The sequence below is a fragment of the Meriones unguiculatus genome, chromosome 9, assembly GCF_030254825.1.
Source record: "Meriones unguiculatus strain TT.TT164.6M chromosome 9, Bangor_MerUng_6.1, whole genome shotgun sequence".
In the NCBI taxonomy this organism is placed as follows: domain Eukaryota; kingdom Metazoa; phylum Chordata; class Mammalia; order Rodentia; family Muridae; genus Meriones; species Meriones unguiculatus.
In genome coordinates this window covers 16830925-16850013 of record NC_083357.1, presented here as the reverse complement: position 1 = coordinate 16850013, position 19089 = coordinate 16830925, and the positions used below count along the sequence as shown (strand labels likewise).

At 38.7% G+C, this 19089-nt stretch overlaps 1 protein-coding gene across 7 annotated transcripts in view; it reads left to right on the top strand.

Moving 5' to 3' along the window:
- The window catches only part of Nrg3 (neuregulin 3), a 1164783-nt gene that overhangs the window by 518870 nt on the left and 626824 nt on the right, over positions 1–19089 (top strand). For all 7 annotated transcript variants that reach the window (XM_060390919.1, XM_060390917.1, XM_060390915.1 and 4 more), the window contains exon 2: positions 13647–13776. In XM_060390919.1, the coding sequence (XP_060246902.1) occupies positions 13647–13776 (130 nt within the window). The remainder of the gene's footprint in view (positions 1–13646; positions 13777–19089) is intronic.

The following is a 19089-nucleotide window of genomic DNA, read 5'->3' as shown; positions in this document are numbered from 1 at the left end:
CCTCCCCTCCCGGTCCCACCCTCCCCCCCTTTCTGAATGCATGCCTCTCCCCAAGTCCACTGATAGGGGAGGTCCTCCTCTCCGTCTTTCTGATTTTTTTGTTGTTGTTGTTGTTCTCAATGCAGTTTATTCAGGAACCTTGAACAATCTTCTGACCCTGGGGAAAGCCAGCCCACAGCTTAAATAGCCTCTGGGTAGTGCCTCGTGGCAATGCAGATAGGTCCACATACATGGAAGCAAGCCAGATCCTCAGCCTTAGCCAAATATGGAGTTGTTTGTGACAGAGAGCACTCACTATCGGGGAAAGTGGAAGGCGGAAACCAGCTCCATCTTTAAGTCGCGGCATTTTGAAGCTCTCTACAGTTCCCCCTTTTTGTTTTAGATGCATCAGGCCTAAATCAGAACAGGTCTGATCTCTGATATTAGAAATAAATTGGGACTTTGTGCCAATGTTCATTTAGGTGTCATCCAACACTATACTTTTACAGTAATTTTTAGTAACAATTTTCTTCTCTCTTTTTTTTTTCCTCAAGTTTTCTCTTTTTCCTTCTCTTTCCTGTTTTCCATATGGAAATGCTCTATTTACTCATCTTTAGTGTATTTTTGACTCTTGATGTATTTCTTCTGTGCTTTTACATCTTTTTTAAAATTATTTTTATTTTTATCAATTACACTTTAATGACTTTGTATCCCCCCTGTACTTCCCACCCTCCTCCCCTCCCAATCTCACCCTCCCTCTTCCCCACCCATGACCCTCTCCCAGTGCACTGATAGGGAAGGTCCTCCTCCCTTTCCCTCTGCTCCTAGTCTATCAGGTCTTATTAGGAGTGGCTGCATTGTCTTCTTCTGGTACTCTTACATCTTTTGATCTTAACATTTTAAGTATATGCTTGCATTTCCTCTCCTTGAATCAGCTTGTATACATCCTATGCTGGCATTTCTTTACCTTCTACTGTGTACTTAGCAAAATCTTAGCTGTTCTTAAATTTCTTGAAGGTGTAGCCCATGTACTTAAGCAACTATTGGTTGTTTAGAGACATTAAGTATGGTTTTCACCCATTTTTGTTTGTTTGTCTAGATGATTGTTTGCTTTGTTAGTTTGGTTTTCTTTTGCATGCAGCCAGAATAAATATTCTACAACGTATTCTTGACTTCTACTTTTGGAAACTTCTTTTGCCTTTTCTTCGTGTTCTAATTTATAGACAAATTCCAATGATATTTGTTCTATTTGTTATATGTTGCTAATGTAGTTAGCAAAGGTGGAGATCCTGGTTCCATGTAAACTTCAGTGACTATGACCTCTTCAGGCCCTGCATATTGAAGGCAGAGCTCACATTTCTCAATACTTGAAGACTGAAATAGAGATCATGGCTATTCAAAGGAAAACTAAGATTTTTTTTTTTTTAAATAAAGTGAATATGATGTTCATTTTATGCTAAATTTTAGAGAATGATGTCAATGTTTAGACACTATTTCTAAGCCATAAAAGAATGAAAAAAATCTTGAAGAAAAAAATAAATAGAGCTTCCTGAAATCTGCTACTTTCTGCTTTATTTTTGAACCCACCTACCTCTCCTACTCCCTAACAGTTCTCATAGTGTTGTGGTCTGTTCTTCAAATATGGGTGCTGGGTGATAAGTGCATATAGATAAAGGGGTTAAAGAGAATAGTGTTTCCTGACTGCTGATGCATTTACTTACATATCTATGAGAGAATATGGCAATATGTGGGCACATATATGTGTATATTTATATATAAAAATATATATAGGCCTTAAGTAAGTTCAACAAGACTGTTTAAAATTATTCTTTGAGTATTAAAGATTGTGTGGAACTTTATTTTTTATTAGTAAGTTTTAAAATTCTAAGAGTAATGCATGATCCTTCCATGTTTCAATTCTTTTTATTTGAAATAAAGACAATATTTACACCTGATAAATAAGTTTACTCCAAGTGTTGTTAGCCCGTGTTGACTTCAGTAATTTATTTTCTCAAGTCCATCAGGTTTGCACTCCTAAAACTGAATGTGTTAATGACATATGAAGACCATGAAACATTCTAGAAGTCAAATGCCGCTTTAATTATATAAATTGGTAAATTAGTAAGATAGTACAGCTAGATATATTCTAGCTGGTAAGTAGAAAAAAACAAATTCTCCAAATTATGACTGAAGCAATTTCATCATATATACATGTCCCCAAAGTCCCAGATGTCTACTGAATTAACCCACAAATCAAAGAGTCAACACCTGGAGGCATAGTGAGCCATTGGACCCTGCAATTTTACATACACGAGGATTGATTGTAGTTATACCTATCATGCCCATACCACAGATTAAGTAGCATTTATATCCTTTGTATATATAATTTTAAATTGGGGAACTTCTTGAATCAACAAATATAAAAATGTTTATAGAAATGAAACCGCTTTTTCAAAAGCATCTACCACATCAAATAAAAACTAACCTCAACAATTAGCCAGTCTCAGATACATTCACAGAGGTTTGTTTGGGTTTCATATATATATATATATATATATAAATATATATATACATATATATTTATATATATGTATATATACATAGACACAGACGTATATATATATATATATATGTGTGTGTGTGTGTGTGTGTGTGTGTGTGTGTGTGTGTGTGTGTGTATACATGGAGTTACATGATAGCATTTACCTTATGCTGGAATGTGATTATACTCATTGATACTAAAATCATTCCAATATCAGAAAGCGTGCAATGAGCATGTATTTTGCGTTAGACCCGAGAGAAGTTAAGAGGAAGTGGAGATAGCCCTATAGCAGTCCAGTACTTGTCAACCAGTTTGGGAAGCTGATAGGGAATAATCAATTAATCAATCACACTCCAGTTCTGTATGAATGTCAGACACTAGCAAGGTAGATTCTAATACCGTCTCATGACCCAGGAGGTTCGGAAAACTTGAGACAAGCTTATATTTTGCACAGACTTTAGTGTCATTTTATGGTGGTATATTCAAAAGATCAGAGGCAATTTACTAGTGATTTATGATGCATATAGAGAATAAAAAAAAGGTGCTCCTAAGACTCTGGAATCACAGTTTAATCAATGGTGTCAAATTAGAGGAATATTTTTTTAATTAATAAGCTTTTTATTAATTACAATTTATTCATTTTGTATTCCAGCTGTAGCCCCCTCCCTCATCTCTTCCCATGCCCCTCCCCAAGCCCACTGATAAGGGATGTCCTCCTCCCCCTCCATCTGACCCTAGCCTATCAGGTCTCATCAAGACTGGCTGCATTGTCTTCTTTCTCTGTGGCCTGGTAAGGCTGCTCCCCCAGGGGGAGGTGATTAAAGAGCCAGCCACTGAGTTCATGTCAAAGACAGCTCCTGTTCCCCTTATGAGGCAGTCCAATTGGACACTGAACTGCCATTGGCTTCATCTGTGCAAGGGTTCTAGGTTATCTCCATGAATGATCCTTGGTTGGAGTATCAGTCTCAGAAAAGACTCCTGTGTTCAGATTTTTTTTTGCTTTAGTTGCTCTCCTTGTGGAGCTCCAGGCCCCTCCAGGTCTTTCTATCTCCCCCTTCTTTCATAAGATTCCCTGCACTCTGCCCAAAGTTTGGCTATGAGCCTCAGCATCTGCTTTAATACCCTGTTGGGTAGAGTCTTTCAAAGCTTACCCCTCCCCCATTTTTCAATATTTATTCATTTTTATTTTATGTGTATTGGTTTTTTGCCTGCATGTGTAATGTGTGAGGGTGTTGAATCCCTTGGAACTGATGTTATATGTAACATTGTGGGTTCTGGGAATTGAACCCAGGTCCTCTGGAAGAACAGCCAATGTTCTTAACTGCTGAGCCATCTCAGAACAAATTAGAAGAATCTTATATCCTGAAGAATAATCCTTTTGAGAAGCAACAATTTAGTTTTCTACAGATTGCTCTTATGGAACTTTGCAGATGACTATTGGAAAGAGAGGTCAGCAGGCATGAACTCTGAGAAACTAATGAGCTAAAGGTAGATAACTTCCAAATATAGTCATGGGGATGATATTAAATAAGGTTGTGAAGGGTGCCTGATGCTGAGAGTGCAGAATGCTTGACATTCACCTACAGAACTTATAAAAGCACTGTCCAGGACTTTCCCTCATTGTTTCTAATGCAGGAAGTCTGGGATGTGTCCCATGATTTCCCATGTCTAACATAGTTGCTTACGGGTGACTCGAATACTCCTGTCTTGAAAACCATACTGGGAGTAGCAAAGCCCTAGAGAATAACTAGAACAAAGATGAGAAATAAAATCCTGGCCAGCAGGATGCCATGTCATAAAGTATGTAAAGATATACTATTTGAGTCCAGAAGAAATCATAAGAACAAAGTAAATAAAGTGTAATTAAAAAAATTAAATTAGGATAGGAGCTCCACAAGGACCAAATATATCTGGGCACAGGATCTTTTCTGAGACTGACATTCAACCAAAGACCATGTATGGATATAACCTAGAACCTCCACTCAGATGTAGCCTGTGGTAGCTCAGTAACCAATTGGTTTCCCAAAGTGAGGGGAACAAGGACTATTTCTAACAGGAACTCAATGACTGGCTCTTTGGTCTCCCCATCCCCGAAGGGAGGAGCAGTCCTGTTAGGCCACAGAGGAGGGCTTTGCAGCCAGTCCTGAAGATACCTGATAAAACAGGATCAGATGAAAGGGGAGGAGGTCCCCCCTATCAGTGGACTTGGAAAGGGGCACGGTGGAGATGAGGGAGGGATGGAGGTACTGGGAGAGAATGAGGGATCGGGACACAGCTGGGATACAGAGTTAATAAAATGTAACTGATAAAAAAATAATAAAATAAAGAAAACAAAAAAATAAATTAAAATTAAAAAAATAATGAAGCCAGAGGCCAAAGACACAAATTGTTAATCTTCCTACCATCATTTATCAAATGGGTAAGGATAAGCCTTAAGAAAAAAAATATCCATAGTGTTATCCAAAAGATGATTGACCAATAATGATTCTGACTATGATTTAGAAGTAAGTTGATTGCTATAGACTATGTTTTTGTGAATGTATGTATCTAAGACTGACTAACTTAAATGACAACTTTAAATAAGGTTAGATGATACATTGTCGGCAAAAACCAGAGGAGAGGGAAGTGAAGAACAAGTGGCAGCATGGAAGTTAGTGAAAGCCAGTCACAAAGGCAGGAATGGTGGAGAGATTAAAACAAGATGAGAAAATGAAAACTAAGCTATCATTGGATTTAGAATTATTCAGAAATATAGCATAGAATGTTTTTCAGAAACATGATTTAAAAAACAGGGATACAATTCCTATCCAGAAAGGCAAAGAGGATGGACATCAGAAGAAGGAGAAAAGAGGGAACAAGTCAGGAGCCTGACACAGAGGACCTCTGAAAGGCTCTGCCCTGCAGACTATCAATGCAGATGCTGAGACTTATGGGCAACCTTTGGGCAGAGTGCAGGGAATCTTAGGAAAGAAGTGGGAAACAATAACATCTGGAGAGGACAGGAACTCCACAAGGAGAGCAACAGAACCAAACAATCTGACCACAGGGGTCTTTCCTGAGACTGATACTCCAACCAAGGACTATGCATGGAGATAAGCTAAGACACCTGCACAGATGTAGCCCATGGCAGTTCAGTATCCAAGTGGGTTCCATTGTAATAGGAACAGGGACTGTCTCTGACATGAACTGATTGGCCTACTCTTTAATTACCTCACCCTGAGAGGGAAGCAGCATTACCAGGCCACAGAAGAAGACAATGCAGCCACTCCTGATGAGACCTAATTGACTAGGATCAGAAGGAAGGAAAAGAAGACCTCCCCTATCAGTGGACTTGGGGAGGGGCATGCATGCAGAGGGTGGAGGAAGGGAGGGATTGGGTCGGGAGGAGGGAGGAAACCACAGGGGGGATACAAAGTAAATAAAGTGTAATTAGTAAAGAATTTAAAAATAAAAGAAAATGTTAGACATCAAAAAAGAAAAAAAAAATTTTTGTGGAGAATAAATACAGAATGCAAAGGCTTCAATGGCAGTCGCTACTATTACCATCATGGTGGAAGCTGTTTGTATAAACATGCTATTGGTGGACAGGCTGGCAGATAAATTTTGATTTTCATGATAAATTCTCCAATTACAAAGTAAATTTACTTCCACCAAATATGCTATGCCTCATGTACGTTTATTTAAGCTGAAAAAGAGGTTGTTTTCTCCCCTTCTCCTTATTTTTCTCAGCCAACTTGTATGTCTGTCTCCCCATCTTCTTACTTTCTTTCCTGTTTTCTTTTTTTTTTTTTTCTTATTGTTTCAAAGACTCTCCCATTATAGCCCAAGACTGGCCTCAAATACACAGTCTACCTGCCTCAGCATCCAGAATGCTATGTCCCCACCATATCCAAGAAAGGGGGACGAGTTTAAAAGTAGTATTTTTAGCTGGAAGGTAGCAGGTGTGCTGTGCAAATTTAAAAGGAGGTCTTTCTGCCTTTGCTGGGAGAATTAGTGTCTTTAGAATACATCAAGAGCCTTCAATCCTGTCAGCAGTCCTGTCACTCAATTGAACCTCAAAATGTTTTGCCCAGCATTCCCACTTTCCCTACACCAGTAAAGTGAACAATTGCCTGATTTCTGACCATAGGGGGAAAACGCTATCTTCGCCTCTTACCAGCTGAGAAATGGTGTGTTTTCTTTTCAAACAACCCTGTATTAAATATTTTATAAATCAATCTCACAACAGTGTTTCTTCCTGGGTGGCAAATAAGTGAAAGAGTCAACGGGGAATTTCAATATAGGGAGCAGGTTTCATTTACACTGCTGTCCTGGAAGAGGTTGCCAGAGATAAAGACTGTATGGAAATCACTTCTCTCACCTGCAAGGTATTTTGAGAATTTTAAACCACTGGAATTGCTCACTCCAATCTTAGCTGCCCTTAGAGAACTGTCAAGTGAAGAACGATCCATCCGAGAGAAGAGGAAAGCTCCTTGAAGACGCTGTCATTTGCCAGCCAGGATTGTGAAGAGTTTTTCCAGTCTTCTCTCTTTTCCATTATAGTTCTTCCTTAGGTGATCTTACTCTTGCTGGAATTCCATTTCCTCTGACAGGTAAATCACGCACATTTGACACAGGATTCTAGTGCTGAACTTTTGGGAAACCTTCAGAAACAGCTGTAGCCTGACCTAAGCTCTCTCCTTCCATAACTGTCTGCTGCAATTATTACCTGTAATAGCCATTTTAACATTTTTGCTCTTGCAACAGAAATATGGGTTCCCACCGTGTATGCAGTATTGTGTTTGGAACATAGAATCCCTCTCTGAGTGACCCTCAAGTTCAACTCGGTACTTAAGGGAAAAAGAAGCATTTTCTTAGTCATTAATAAATTAACTTTCATTGCAAAATCTGCAGGGATTCCTGTCTTCCAGCCATACATATTTTTCTTATTTTGCTTTAAATGAATTAACTACCACTACTCCCCACAGTGTGTTTAATTATTGTGCTGATTACTTACTATGTATGCTAGGTGAAGGGGAAAGAATACAAAAGTGAAAAAAAAAAACTCTCCATGACCTCCTTGGGGAGAGAGACCAAAACCCATAAAATTAAGAAAACATATTGAAGTACATAGAGAAAGTGCCAGATGAGTGGACCAGATAATTGCACAGCCCCTGTGGCCAGGCTCCTCCGTCAGAACCCTGACTTCTGTCCCTGAGCTCTGGGCCTATTGTCATTAAGCTTGGAACACCCTAGTACCACTGTGAGCCTTGACCTTTCCTCTACCTTCTCTGACCCTTTCTTTTAAAATCCTTTCCTTATTTTTTTTTTTTTTTTTATTTCTTCACCTTTGTCTTCTGTCCTGTAGAAATTAACTTTTCTTTTATGGATTTTTTTGTGATTTACCTTTTTTTTTTTTTTTTTTTTTTGCTGTTGTCTTTGTTGTTAAAAGTGGGTCTCTTTGATCAACAGAGCCAAAAAAACTGAGACCTGAGAGCCTTGCAGAGACTGATACCCCAACCAAGGACAATGCCTGCAGAGGAGCTCAAACCACGGGTCAGATGTAGCTCATAGACTCAGTGTCCAAGTGGGGTCCCTAGTAGGTGGATGAGGGGCTGTCTCTAGAATGAACTCAGTGGTTTGCAAATTGATCACCTCCCCCCTGGGGGGTGCACCCTTGCCAGGCCACAGAGGAAGACAATGGGGCCAGTCCTGAGGAGACCTGACAGACTAGGGTCAGATGAAAGGGGAGGAGGACCTCCCCTATCAGGAGAAGGGCATAGGGGGAGAAAAGGGAGGGAGGATGGGATTGGGAGGAAATGAGGGTGGAGGGCCACAGCTGGGATATAAATTGAATAAATTGTAATAAAGGATGATGATAAAAAATAAAAAAGGAAAAGTGGGTCTCTTTATTGTTAAAAGTGTCCAGGCTGGCCTTGAATTTCCAGTCTTTAGATTCGTGTGTGTGTGTGTGTGTGTGTGTGTGTGTGTATGTGTGTGTGTGTGTGTGTGTGTGTATGTCTGCCCATGTCTATAAATACCATATATAACTGGTGTTTAGGATGGTCAAACAAGGGTATTGGATACCCTGGCACGGAAGTTACATGCAGTGAGCCTACATTGTGCTTTGGGAACCAAACTCAGGTTTTCTGCAACAGTATCAAGTGCTTTTAACCACTGAGCTGTCTATCTATCCAACCCTGAGTTTATTTCTTAAGATGACAAAAAAAAATTGCATTCACACTTTTCAACATCAACACAGGAAATTGTTCAAGCATAGACATATGCATCAATCTACAAACATCTACCGTGTGCACCTCTTTGTCAAACCATCCATGAAATAAGAGGTCAGAGGGGTGAACACCTACTTTTCTCAAGAGCTCCCAGTCTTGTCATATATGATATTCATAAAGGGATGGGAAGGGGCAGAGGGCACCTAATAATGAGCCTCTGTTGAGTATGGCCCTTAAACAAGAGCTTCTGAAAGAAGATGTGAATTCATGGGAGTATTGGTTTACCAAGACTTTCAGCCATGTATAAAGATCCAAAATAAAGCATCACTTTTCTTAAAATTACCAAATTACACATTTATGCAATTAAATTTACTTCAGTACATGACAAAATCATATCACACACTTTCTAGCCAGTTTAGTGTACTGGATTATATTAATGGTGTTGCAATTTTTCAAACTATGATTATGTCCCCAAAAAAATGTTGGCTAAGTTTATAGGTAAGAATACATAATACAGTGATCACTATCTAACTCAGTGCTTTAACATTCTTCCCCATCTTTTACATTTTTAAAATTCCATAAAGCGGTTTCTTTTCTTTTTCTTTTTTTCCTTTTCTGTATTCTTCACACATGCAATATATCCTGACCATAGCTTCCCCTCATTCCCCTCTTCCCTGTTTCCCTAAACACGCCTCCCCTCTTCTCCAGATCCACTGCTCCTCCCTTTCCTCTTCAGAAAAGAGCAGGCCTCCCAGTGATAGCAACCAAACAAGGCATAAAAATATGCAAGAGGATTATTCAGAAACCCTCATATCAAGGCTAGATGAAGCAGCTCACTAGGAAGACAGGGTACCATAAGCAAGCAGAAGAGTCAGAGACAGCTTCACTCCCACTGTTTGAAGCCCTACCTTCCTATCTTCTTCTCCCTTTCCCCTTTCCCCTTCTCCTCAGAATAGAGGAGCCCCCATTACCAATCCACCCCAGCACATTCAGTCGCATCAAGACTAAGGGCATTCTCTTCCACTGAGGCCACAGAAGCACAGCACAAATGATCTAACAGCAGGCAATAGAGTCCACGTGAGACACAGCCCAGGCTCCACTTGCTAGGGAACCCACATGAAGAACAGGCTCCCATCACTTACATATGTGTCGGAGCCTAGGTTCAGTCCATGTCTGCTCTTTGGTTGGTGCTTCTATCTGTATAAGCCCACATGGGCCTAAGTTAGTTAACTCTTTTGGTCTTCTTATAGAGTTCTTGTCCCCTCTGGGCCCTTGTATCCTAACCCCACTCTTTGACAAGACCCCCTGAGCTCCACCTAACATTTGGCTGTGAATCTCGGCATCTGTTTCAATCCACTCTTGGGTGGGTCCTTTCAGAGGACAGTTAAGTTAGCTTCCTGTCTGCAAGCATAGCAGAGTATTATTAATAGTATCAAGGGTTGGCTTTTTCTAATGGGGTGGGTCTCAGGTTGGGGTAGTCATTGGTTGGACATTACCTCAATCTCTGCTTCATTTTCATCTCTGCATTTTTTGTAGGTAAGGTAAATTTGGGGTTGAAGATTCTGTGCGTAGGTTAGTGTCCCCCTTCCTCCACTGGAATTCTGCTTGGCTATGAGGTGGCCACTTCAGTCTCATGTACCCACTGCCAGGTGTCTCAGCTAGAGTCACCCCTATATCCTCCCAGGGGCCCACTTTGTCTCAGGTCTCCAGCTTATGCCAAAGATAGCCCCTTCACTTTCTCTTCTCCCTCCCAGACCTCTCGTCTTTCACCCCCACTCCCCCCACATCTGTTCCCCACTTTCGTCCCCCTCTCCACACTCTTTCCTGGGCCATCCTTGTTACTTAGATTTTTTAACATCTGTGGTTTGTAGTATGATTATTCTGTACTGTATGTCTCATAACTACTTATAAGTGAGTACATGCCAATGTGTCTTTCTGGGTCTGGATTACCTCCCTTAGGATGATATTTTCTAATTCTATGTATTTGTCTGCAACTTTCTTGATGCTCTTGTTTTTAATGGCTGAGTGATATTCTGTTGTGTAAATGTACCACAATTCTTTTTATCCATTCTGCAGTTGTGGGACATTTGGGTTGTTTCCAGTTTCTCGCTATTATGGATAAAGCTGCTATGAACAAAGCTGAGCAAGAGTCCTTGTTATGTGGTAGTGTATCTTTTGGATATATGTCCAGGAGTGATATAGCTGGGTCTTGAGGTAGAACACGTCTCAATTTTCTGAAAAAGTTCCAGATTGATTTCTAGAATGGTTGTAGAGGTTTTCACTCCCACCAGCAATGGAGGACAGTTCTTGCTCCACATCCTAGCCATCATTTGCTGTCACTTAAATTTTTGATCTTAGCCATTCTGACTGCATATGTCTTGACCTCATCCCATGCCCTTTGTTTTACAGTAAGTAGTACAATGTCGATATTACATTGCAAAATGCTGAGGTATATGCTAAGATTTTAAACTTACTGATAGTTTTATTTGATTTACTCATAGGAATATCAAATCTAGCACTTTGTCATGCTTCATCACATGGAGCTTTACAAAGTAATCACATGTCTGTTTGGAATCCAGTTGAAAGTATTTTAAATTAATTATGTGATTCTCCAAGCTGGATTTAGATGCCTCAAGTACATGCTAAGTTGGCATTCATTACTTCTTATACCTAGGTCATTTTCAGAGCTGCTTCCTGGGGTCTCTGATCCTCTGTAGTGTGCTGAGAGATGATTCCCACTGTGGAAGCAATGTAGTTGGTAGGATTGGATGGGAACCACAGGAGACAGCAATTGTCAGATGGAAATTAATTGATCCTAATTGCATTGCCATTGTATTGCACTCTGAGTCTATAGCTTGTTAAAACCACCGATTATGAAAATAAAGATCTTACTTTTTCTGCTGTAGGATATGGTAATGAAAAGCCGCTCTTAGAGAAATGATCAGTGAATCAATCAATGGAAATTAAGAAATTAAAGAAGAAGTTAAGTAGCCAGTCATGAATTAACAGCATACTTTAGTAGCTGGGAAAGCCATCAACTGTGCAGTGTTTTATACTGAATTTTCTGCTTGTAGCTCCTGAATGTCAACTTTTTTCCCACAGAAACCGAGATGGATTCTGTATGGCTTTGTAGCACCTTTTGCTCTAAAAAAACAGATTTTTGCTGTAAAGAGGATTTAGAAAACAGAATGTGTTTGATTTACAGAGCCTTTATCTTCTGGGAAGTCTTAACAGGAAGGTATCTTAAAACAGAAAACAGCTCCGATTGTAATCAAAAGGGACATCAAAAGTCCTGTTTTTATTGTTCATTTATAACTTATGAGTGAGGATGGGATCATTAATGATCTTATCTTTCACTCAGCACATTTGATTGATTTGTGGTGTTATGGAGGTCATATTTCTTGTCCATATTTTACTGAGTATCAATTCTGATTAGGCCTCAAAATATCAGATCACCAGGAAGTTATGGAATTAAGGAATGGGTAGACCTGGGACTGAAACCCCTCAGGTGAAAACATTGTGACTAACCTACCTCTATGAAAAGGAAATTTAACAATAGTAAATACTGAATAATTTATTCATCTTTTGCTTACATGTATTTTTCTTGGCAATTGCAGTGCAAGTGCTGTTAGAGATTCCATTGCTTAAAACTCTGCCACAAGAAAAAAAATGTCTAGATGAAGGAATAGAATATCCTGTAGTTAGGATATATTTACGGTTTGTTTAATATTTCAAATGCAGGTATGTGCTTTTAGCTTAATGAAAAATAAAAGTAGCTATGATTTAAAAGTACATATTTAAAGGAATGTTGAAATCATAATTGCATGCACCACTAAATACTTTCTATGATTATTCTTCACATGTGACTGTCTTTCAGAATTTGGAGCATTGAAATTTTAATTACATAATGAAATAGGAATGTGAAAGAATAACTAACAGTTATTAGGTAATTATAGCCATAAGCAAAGCACCCCCAAATGACATGCATCTCCAGATAACTGTCAGTACATACATTGATTGAATGGTTAACTATATTTGGCAGCTATAAAGGGTATGAATATCATGTTGTTTCAATCCTCCATCAGGCATATTGGTTAAACCCTAAATAAATCAAAGTGGTTGTATTGTGTTTGGCTTAGGAACACTCAGAAGTTCCTGTTATATGTGCATGTGGAGTCTCCGTAGAGTGATTCCATTATTAAAATACAGCGAGGAGAGTATCATTGGGAGATTGGTACCAATACATATATTGGATTCTGCCTGATGTTCAAGCATTTACCTATAATGATGCAGGGTTTCCTTCTATGCATTCCTACCTCTATAACATAACTCATGCCCAGCATTTACCCTGCAAAGTATTATACAAATGCTGTTTATATAATTGTATTTTCTTTTGTTTATGGAACAGTGGTGAAGACAAAAAATATAAAGAGATACAGTTTAATTGTGCTTCTAGTGCTGGGGATTGAATCGAGGACCTTGAAATGCTAAGAGAGGTTTAGTTATTTAAGCCTTTGTTTCTTTGTTGTTGTTGTTGTTTCCCAAGAAAAGGCAATGCTATACTGCTTAGCCTATCTTTGAAATCTATATGTAGCACAAATTTTCCTTGAGTTCATGATCCTCCAGCCTCCTTCTGTGGAATGCTGGCAGTAGTGAAGAGCCCAGTTGCAAGTTATTTTTCCCTATTCTTTTTCATCTGTAATTAGTTGAATCCCAGGATAAATAGAAAGTTGACTACAAGACAGCTTAATTCAGCTGTATAGGTCAGTTTAATTGAGGCTCAGTCCTATCTGTCTCCAGCCCCCATGGTTATTCCTATGTATAGTCCTAGACCCATGAGTCCAGCAAATGATGGAAGTAGTGTGTGTTAGAATACATGTCAACATGTGTTCTCTCTTCTCTCTTCTCTTCAGATACTACAACATACTCCACCGAACGATCTGAGCACTTCAAACCCTGTCGAGACAAGGACCTGGCGTATTGCCTCAATGACGGTGAATGCTTTGTGATTGAGACCCTGACAGGATCCCATAAGCACTGTCGGTAAGCCCCAGCAGCAAACAATTTAAAGTGCAGACCCTCCTTGAGGACCAGACGTGGAGGGGAGTAGTCAGCCTCCATAATATACTGTCCGGGTGTGGATAGGAATGCTGTTTTAGTGGAGAAAACAACATGGAAAGGAACAAGGCTCATATCTTGTTCTTTTTTTTGAGGAAGGAACAATTGAAAAAAGGTTAGATGTGATTGTGTTGTGCCTAACAAGTCAAAGAAGATTTACTTCCTACCTGCCAATTTAATGGGGGTGATTATTTATTCTCTGAAGCCTGCGTTTATGATATGAGACCCGCGCTTGTACCCTAGCACTGAGAAATAATCTTTTCTTGCAAATCTGTAAGCTTCGGTAAGAGACAAAAACTGCTCAACTTAGACAAAGAGTCTTGGTGTTTAATGTGAAGCAAACCCCAGAGGCTGCACTTGTGTCCGGGGAGAGGTGTATTTTATTATGATTCTGGCTGCACTTATTAATTTCATACTTCAAAAAAATAAAAAAACCAAAAACACCTACAATGGGAGCTGCTCTACAGCAAGATGAGGTAAATGAAATGATCGTCCTGCTTGAGCCTAGGTAGAAAACCACTTAAGGGAAATTCCCAGTAGATTCAGGAAGGTGTTTAATTGGCTTCCAGAAACACCGGGTTATATAACTGCTGAGAATGCAAGCAAGGGGAGATAAACAGAGCACGCCTAAGCATTGCCACTTGAAGGCTCGGCAGAAGAATCGAATTAGCATTCAGAAGATATTTCTCACCATGCTTTTATTGCTAGCACTACCCTGGTAATTTGTTTTTCCTTGCAATTGTACATGCTTCAGTGACCACATGTATCTGCAATCCTTCCCTTTCCTTTATTTACACTTCTTATATGACACAGTTATTAAATTAATTATGCTTAATCATGAAGCTTGAAAAATTGTGACTTTTTCTCTCTATTGCTTTATAAAACTTTATTCCTGTGTTGTTTTATTAAGATGATTCAGAGAAATGTATCTTTTAGTTGTGGGTTGAGAATATGACAGCAAATCTGGCTTGGTTCACTAACAACCATGAGTCCATGAGGAGGATGTGTGGCTACTTAGTGGGCAGAGATACGGGTGCAAAGAACTGATCAGTTGGAGAAGAAGGTCTCTTTCTTGTGAGCTTGTCTCTCAAAGCAAAGAGAATGCAGTGGTTCTTTTTCACCTAGGACATGGAACTTGAATGTAGTTTAGGCTTTTATTTTGTTGCACATTCTCCTCTCTCTTCTGAATTTACCTCAATTACAAAGTTTTTATTTCATTATTACCCTCTTTAAACCAAGTGGGCAAAGAGAAGAAGTAGGAATAGTTCCATCCCCACACTTTTTTTGTATTTGTAATGCCCCTGAAAATGCTTGTAAGCAACATACAAATGACTTGAATCTCTACAGGGAAATATATGTGTATAAATATGAATATATATATGAATATATATATATCATATATAGATATCCTTTTCAGAGCCTGGTGTGTGTCCAATGTCTTTTAGTCACTCAGCCATGTGTTAAAGTTAACTTAGTCCACATGATGAGGTCATGGTCAGGAAATTATTGCTAAGGTTTGTGGAATAGTTTATTGCTGGACATTCATGTGCTAGAAGCATAGTCCTTAGTGTGCTGATAAAGAGGTGACAGCTTTGAAGAGTCGGGAACTAGTAACTAGGTAATTACATCACTGAAGCTCCACCCTTGTGAACTGATTAACATTATCTTCCAAGAGTGTGTTAATTTTAGTAAGAGAAGATCTGTTTTCTAATGAGCAGGTTGTTCTGAATAACAGCAACCAAACTTCTTTCTTGCCTCTTAACAGTGGCCATGTGTGCACCCTTTTATCTAGACCCCATTCTTTGTTTGCTTCTCTACCACACTGTGATAGAGTATCACTGGAATACTGGCACCTTATTGTCTGTGTCTCTGGTCGCCAGAATAATAAGCCAAATTCGTATCCTTATTTTACAAGGTATTTAGCCCCACATATCTTGTTATAGTAATAGAAATTAAAAAAAGATGCTGTCAATTAAAGCTGACTTCCTCATCCACTGAAGAAGAGGTGAATTAAAGGAAACAGCTAACAGTACAACTTTCTTTGATGGTGTTCCACCACAAAGATGGATCAGATCCAACCCAACCCGAGTATGCCTCTATGAGTCATCAGTTCTAAAACTGAGTATACGGAAAACAACAGAATGATTCAAAGCCCTTTGAAACATATGGTCTCAGTAATTCCTTAAGTTTGTGATCATATTATTACCCGTTTTAATTTTTTTTTATTTTAGACCAGTTAAATGTACAAATTATTGGTGTTAATTGTGGAATTTCCTTACACGTGTACATTATTGAGCTATCACTCCCAGTCTTCTACACAGCTCCTACCAACTTCATCCTCCAGCACACATCCCTATATCTCTTCAGTTTTTTCCCTCTTCTTTCCTGTATCTACTCTCCATTACATCATTTCATATTTCCATGGTGTATTAATTTTCTAGTTCTGGTAAGGCCAATTATGGAAGATCACATAGTTTAACAACTGAAATCTGTTTTCTCCCAATCAGGCAGATTAGAGGACAGTGATTGAGTCGTCATTGGGGTTGGTTTCTTTTGAGTCCCCTTGACTTTGGCTATGAGGGACATCTTCTCTCTCTGCTTTTTCACTGTATTTGCTTTCAATGTCTGTGTTCATACCTTTCCTCTTCCATGGACGTAGTAGATTACATCTCATCCTGTGACTTTCTGCTAACTTCAGTCTGATTTGGAAAATAATGCTGTATTGCTTGCTTTGCCATTTAAGTCCTGGGAATTTCCCCCCTGAGGTTGCCAGAAAAATCAAACAAATAGGCAAACATAATCCCTCAGTAAAGAATTTTTCCACAAGCATGCTCACACCCTAAGACATTGGAAATTAATTGTTCACCATGTGTTTTATTGAAACTCAGTTGAGCACATGTCTACAGGTCTCATGTTCAGAAAGGGAATTTTTACTATCTGTATAAATACATGTGCAAATCTAAATTTTGTATCTCATACAATTAGACATGTAGTCATGGCTCAACTAGAAGAATGTGTAATACTTGGACCTTCTGTCTCTATATTTCTTGCGTATTTTGGTTCAAACACTGTTATTTAACAGAGACTGACAACAAAGCTAATCATGACGAAAGATCAGCCTCATACAGAAACTCAAGTATGTTAATAGACACCTAGCCTATAAATCTCTTACTGGTAAGTAGGGACATCACTCATTACACATACATGCTATTCATCTCCTGGGCCTTGCCATGATGATCACACATCACAATTGACTGCTATTCATCTCCCAGGATTTCCTATGAATAAAGGGCACAGATTTCTGCCTGCATAAGCTACTCTTTAAATTTCTGAAGCTGTTATTAATGATATGCCATTTGTGTTGCACTCTTCTTAAGTAGTATGTTCCATTCACTCTTCCCCCATTTGGCAAATGTTTATTGAACATTTCCTATCACCCAGATACTGTTGAATAAATACATACAGAAATGAATTTAAATATTCATTGTGGTGTGTTTGCAAAAGTGGAATGTTTTATCCTTCAGAAATAGTTTCATACTTACAAATATCAGAAATAATGTGAAGTACTTGAAGGTGACTGGGTTGACTCTTCTATCATCTTTATCATGTACTAGTTAGTGGAAATGTTTCAAGTAAAAAATTCTTTATTTGGTGCTTTTGAACAGCAACATATATACATGTATATGTATGGACTTGCTGGTATTTTTCAGTTACAAAATTTTATCTAAATCAAAATCTGAGATCAATTATGATGGTGTTTTCTTGACTTTCTTTTTAAAAGTTGCAATGTTAGAACTACGTCAATTATCTTTCCATGCTCTCACACCATCCCCTTTCCATGATAACAAAGAATTAGTAACAAAGGTTCCAACATATATTCAAATTATTCTTCATCAAACAACCCAAGTGTTCATTCAGATCTTGGTGTGGTTACACACACCTATGATCTTAGCACTCCAGAGGCAAAAGCAGAAGGATCTCTGTGAACTCTAAGCCAGTCTGGTCCACATAGCCAGCTCCAGGTGATCCAAGGCTACACAGTGAGACTCTGTCTCAAAAACTAAACAAGAACAAAACCAAAACTATACCAACCAAACAAAAAAAAATGTTCAGTGAGAACAGAATGAGGAAAGGTCATTATGATTATTCTCGTGTTATATTTTCCATTGTTTATCAATTTTTATAAAGCTCCCATGGAGCATTGAAATATTAATGTATATATAATACATATATTAAATGTTAAAAGAAATACTAACATCCTAAAATAATTTATCAGAAGGACTTTAAAGGGAAATATGTAAGTAAATAAGTACAATTAATTCTTTTGAATTAAAATGTATTATGAACTCAGATATCATCTGCACAATAATTAATGAGAAAGCTCCCTTGTTTTGTGTGTGATCCTATAAAGCAAAGATGGGAGCCAGAAAACCATGAGGGGCTGACTGCTCAATAAAGTGTTCTCAAGCAGAGGAAACCCAAAGCATATATTTCAAATACTTTGTTTATAAAAAGTTATCACCACGGATAACTAAGGCTAATGTAAAAGTAAGTAAGTGAAGTCCAAGGAAAAGAAAAAGCTAGCATATTCATTTATGTCAGCAACTAAAAGGACATTTTGAACAGAAAGGAAACAATGGAAGGAAAATTTAAGTATAACATTGCTTGGATCTGAATACTTGTAACAACACTGATTTTTTTATATATATCTAAATATTGTATCAGAAAATAAAGCTATGAGAGAACTGACTAGCTAACATTGCAAAAACTTTGACCCCAAACTTACCCTGCCTATAAGACGTTCAGGATAAAGATAGAAGAGATAGAGCAGAGATTGAGGGAATGCCCAACCAATGCCTGGCCCAACCAAAGACTCACCCTATGGGAGAGTGCCAACCCCTGACACTATGAACTATACTCAGCTAAGCTTGCAGACAGGAGCCTATGAGAGCTGCTCTCTGAGAGGCTCTAGCCAGCAATGCCTCAAAACTGATGCTGAGACTCACAGCCAAATATTGGACAATGTCTATGGAGTCTTGTAGAAAAGTAAGAGAAAAGAGAAAGGACCTGGTGATGACAGGAACTCCATAAGCATACCAACAGAGGCAACTAACCAGGGCCTGGAGGGGCTCGCTGAGATGGAAACATCAATCAAGGGCCATGCAATAACTGGACCTACACCCACCACAAAGATGCAGCAGATGGGCAGTTTAGGCTTCTTTAGGTCCTCTAGTAAGG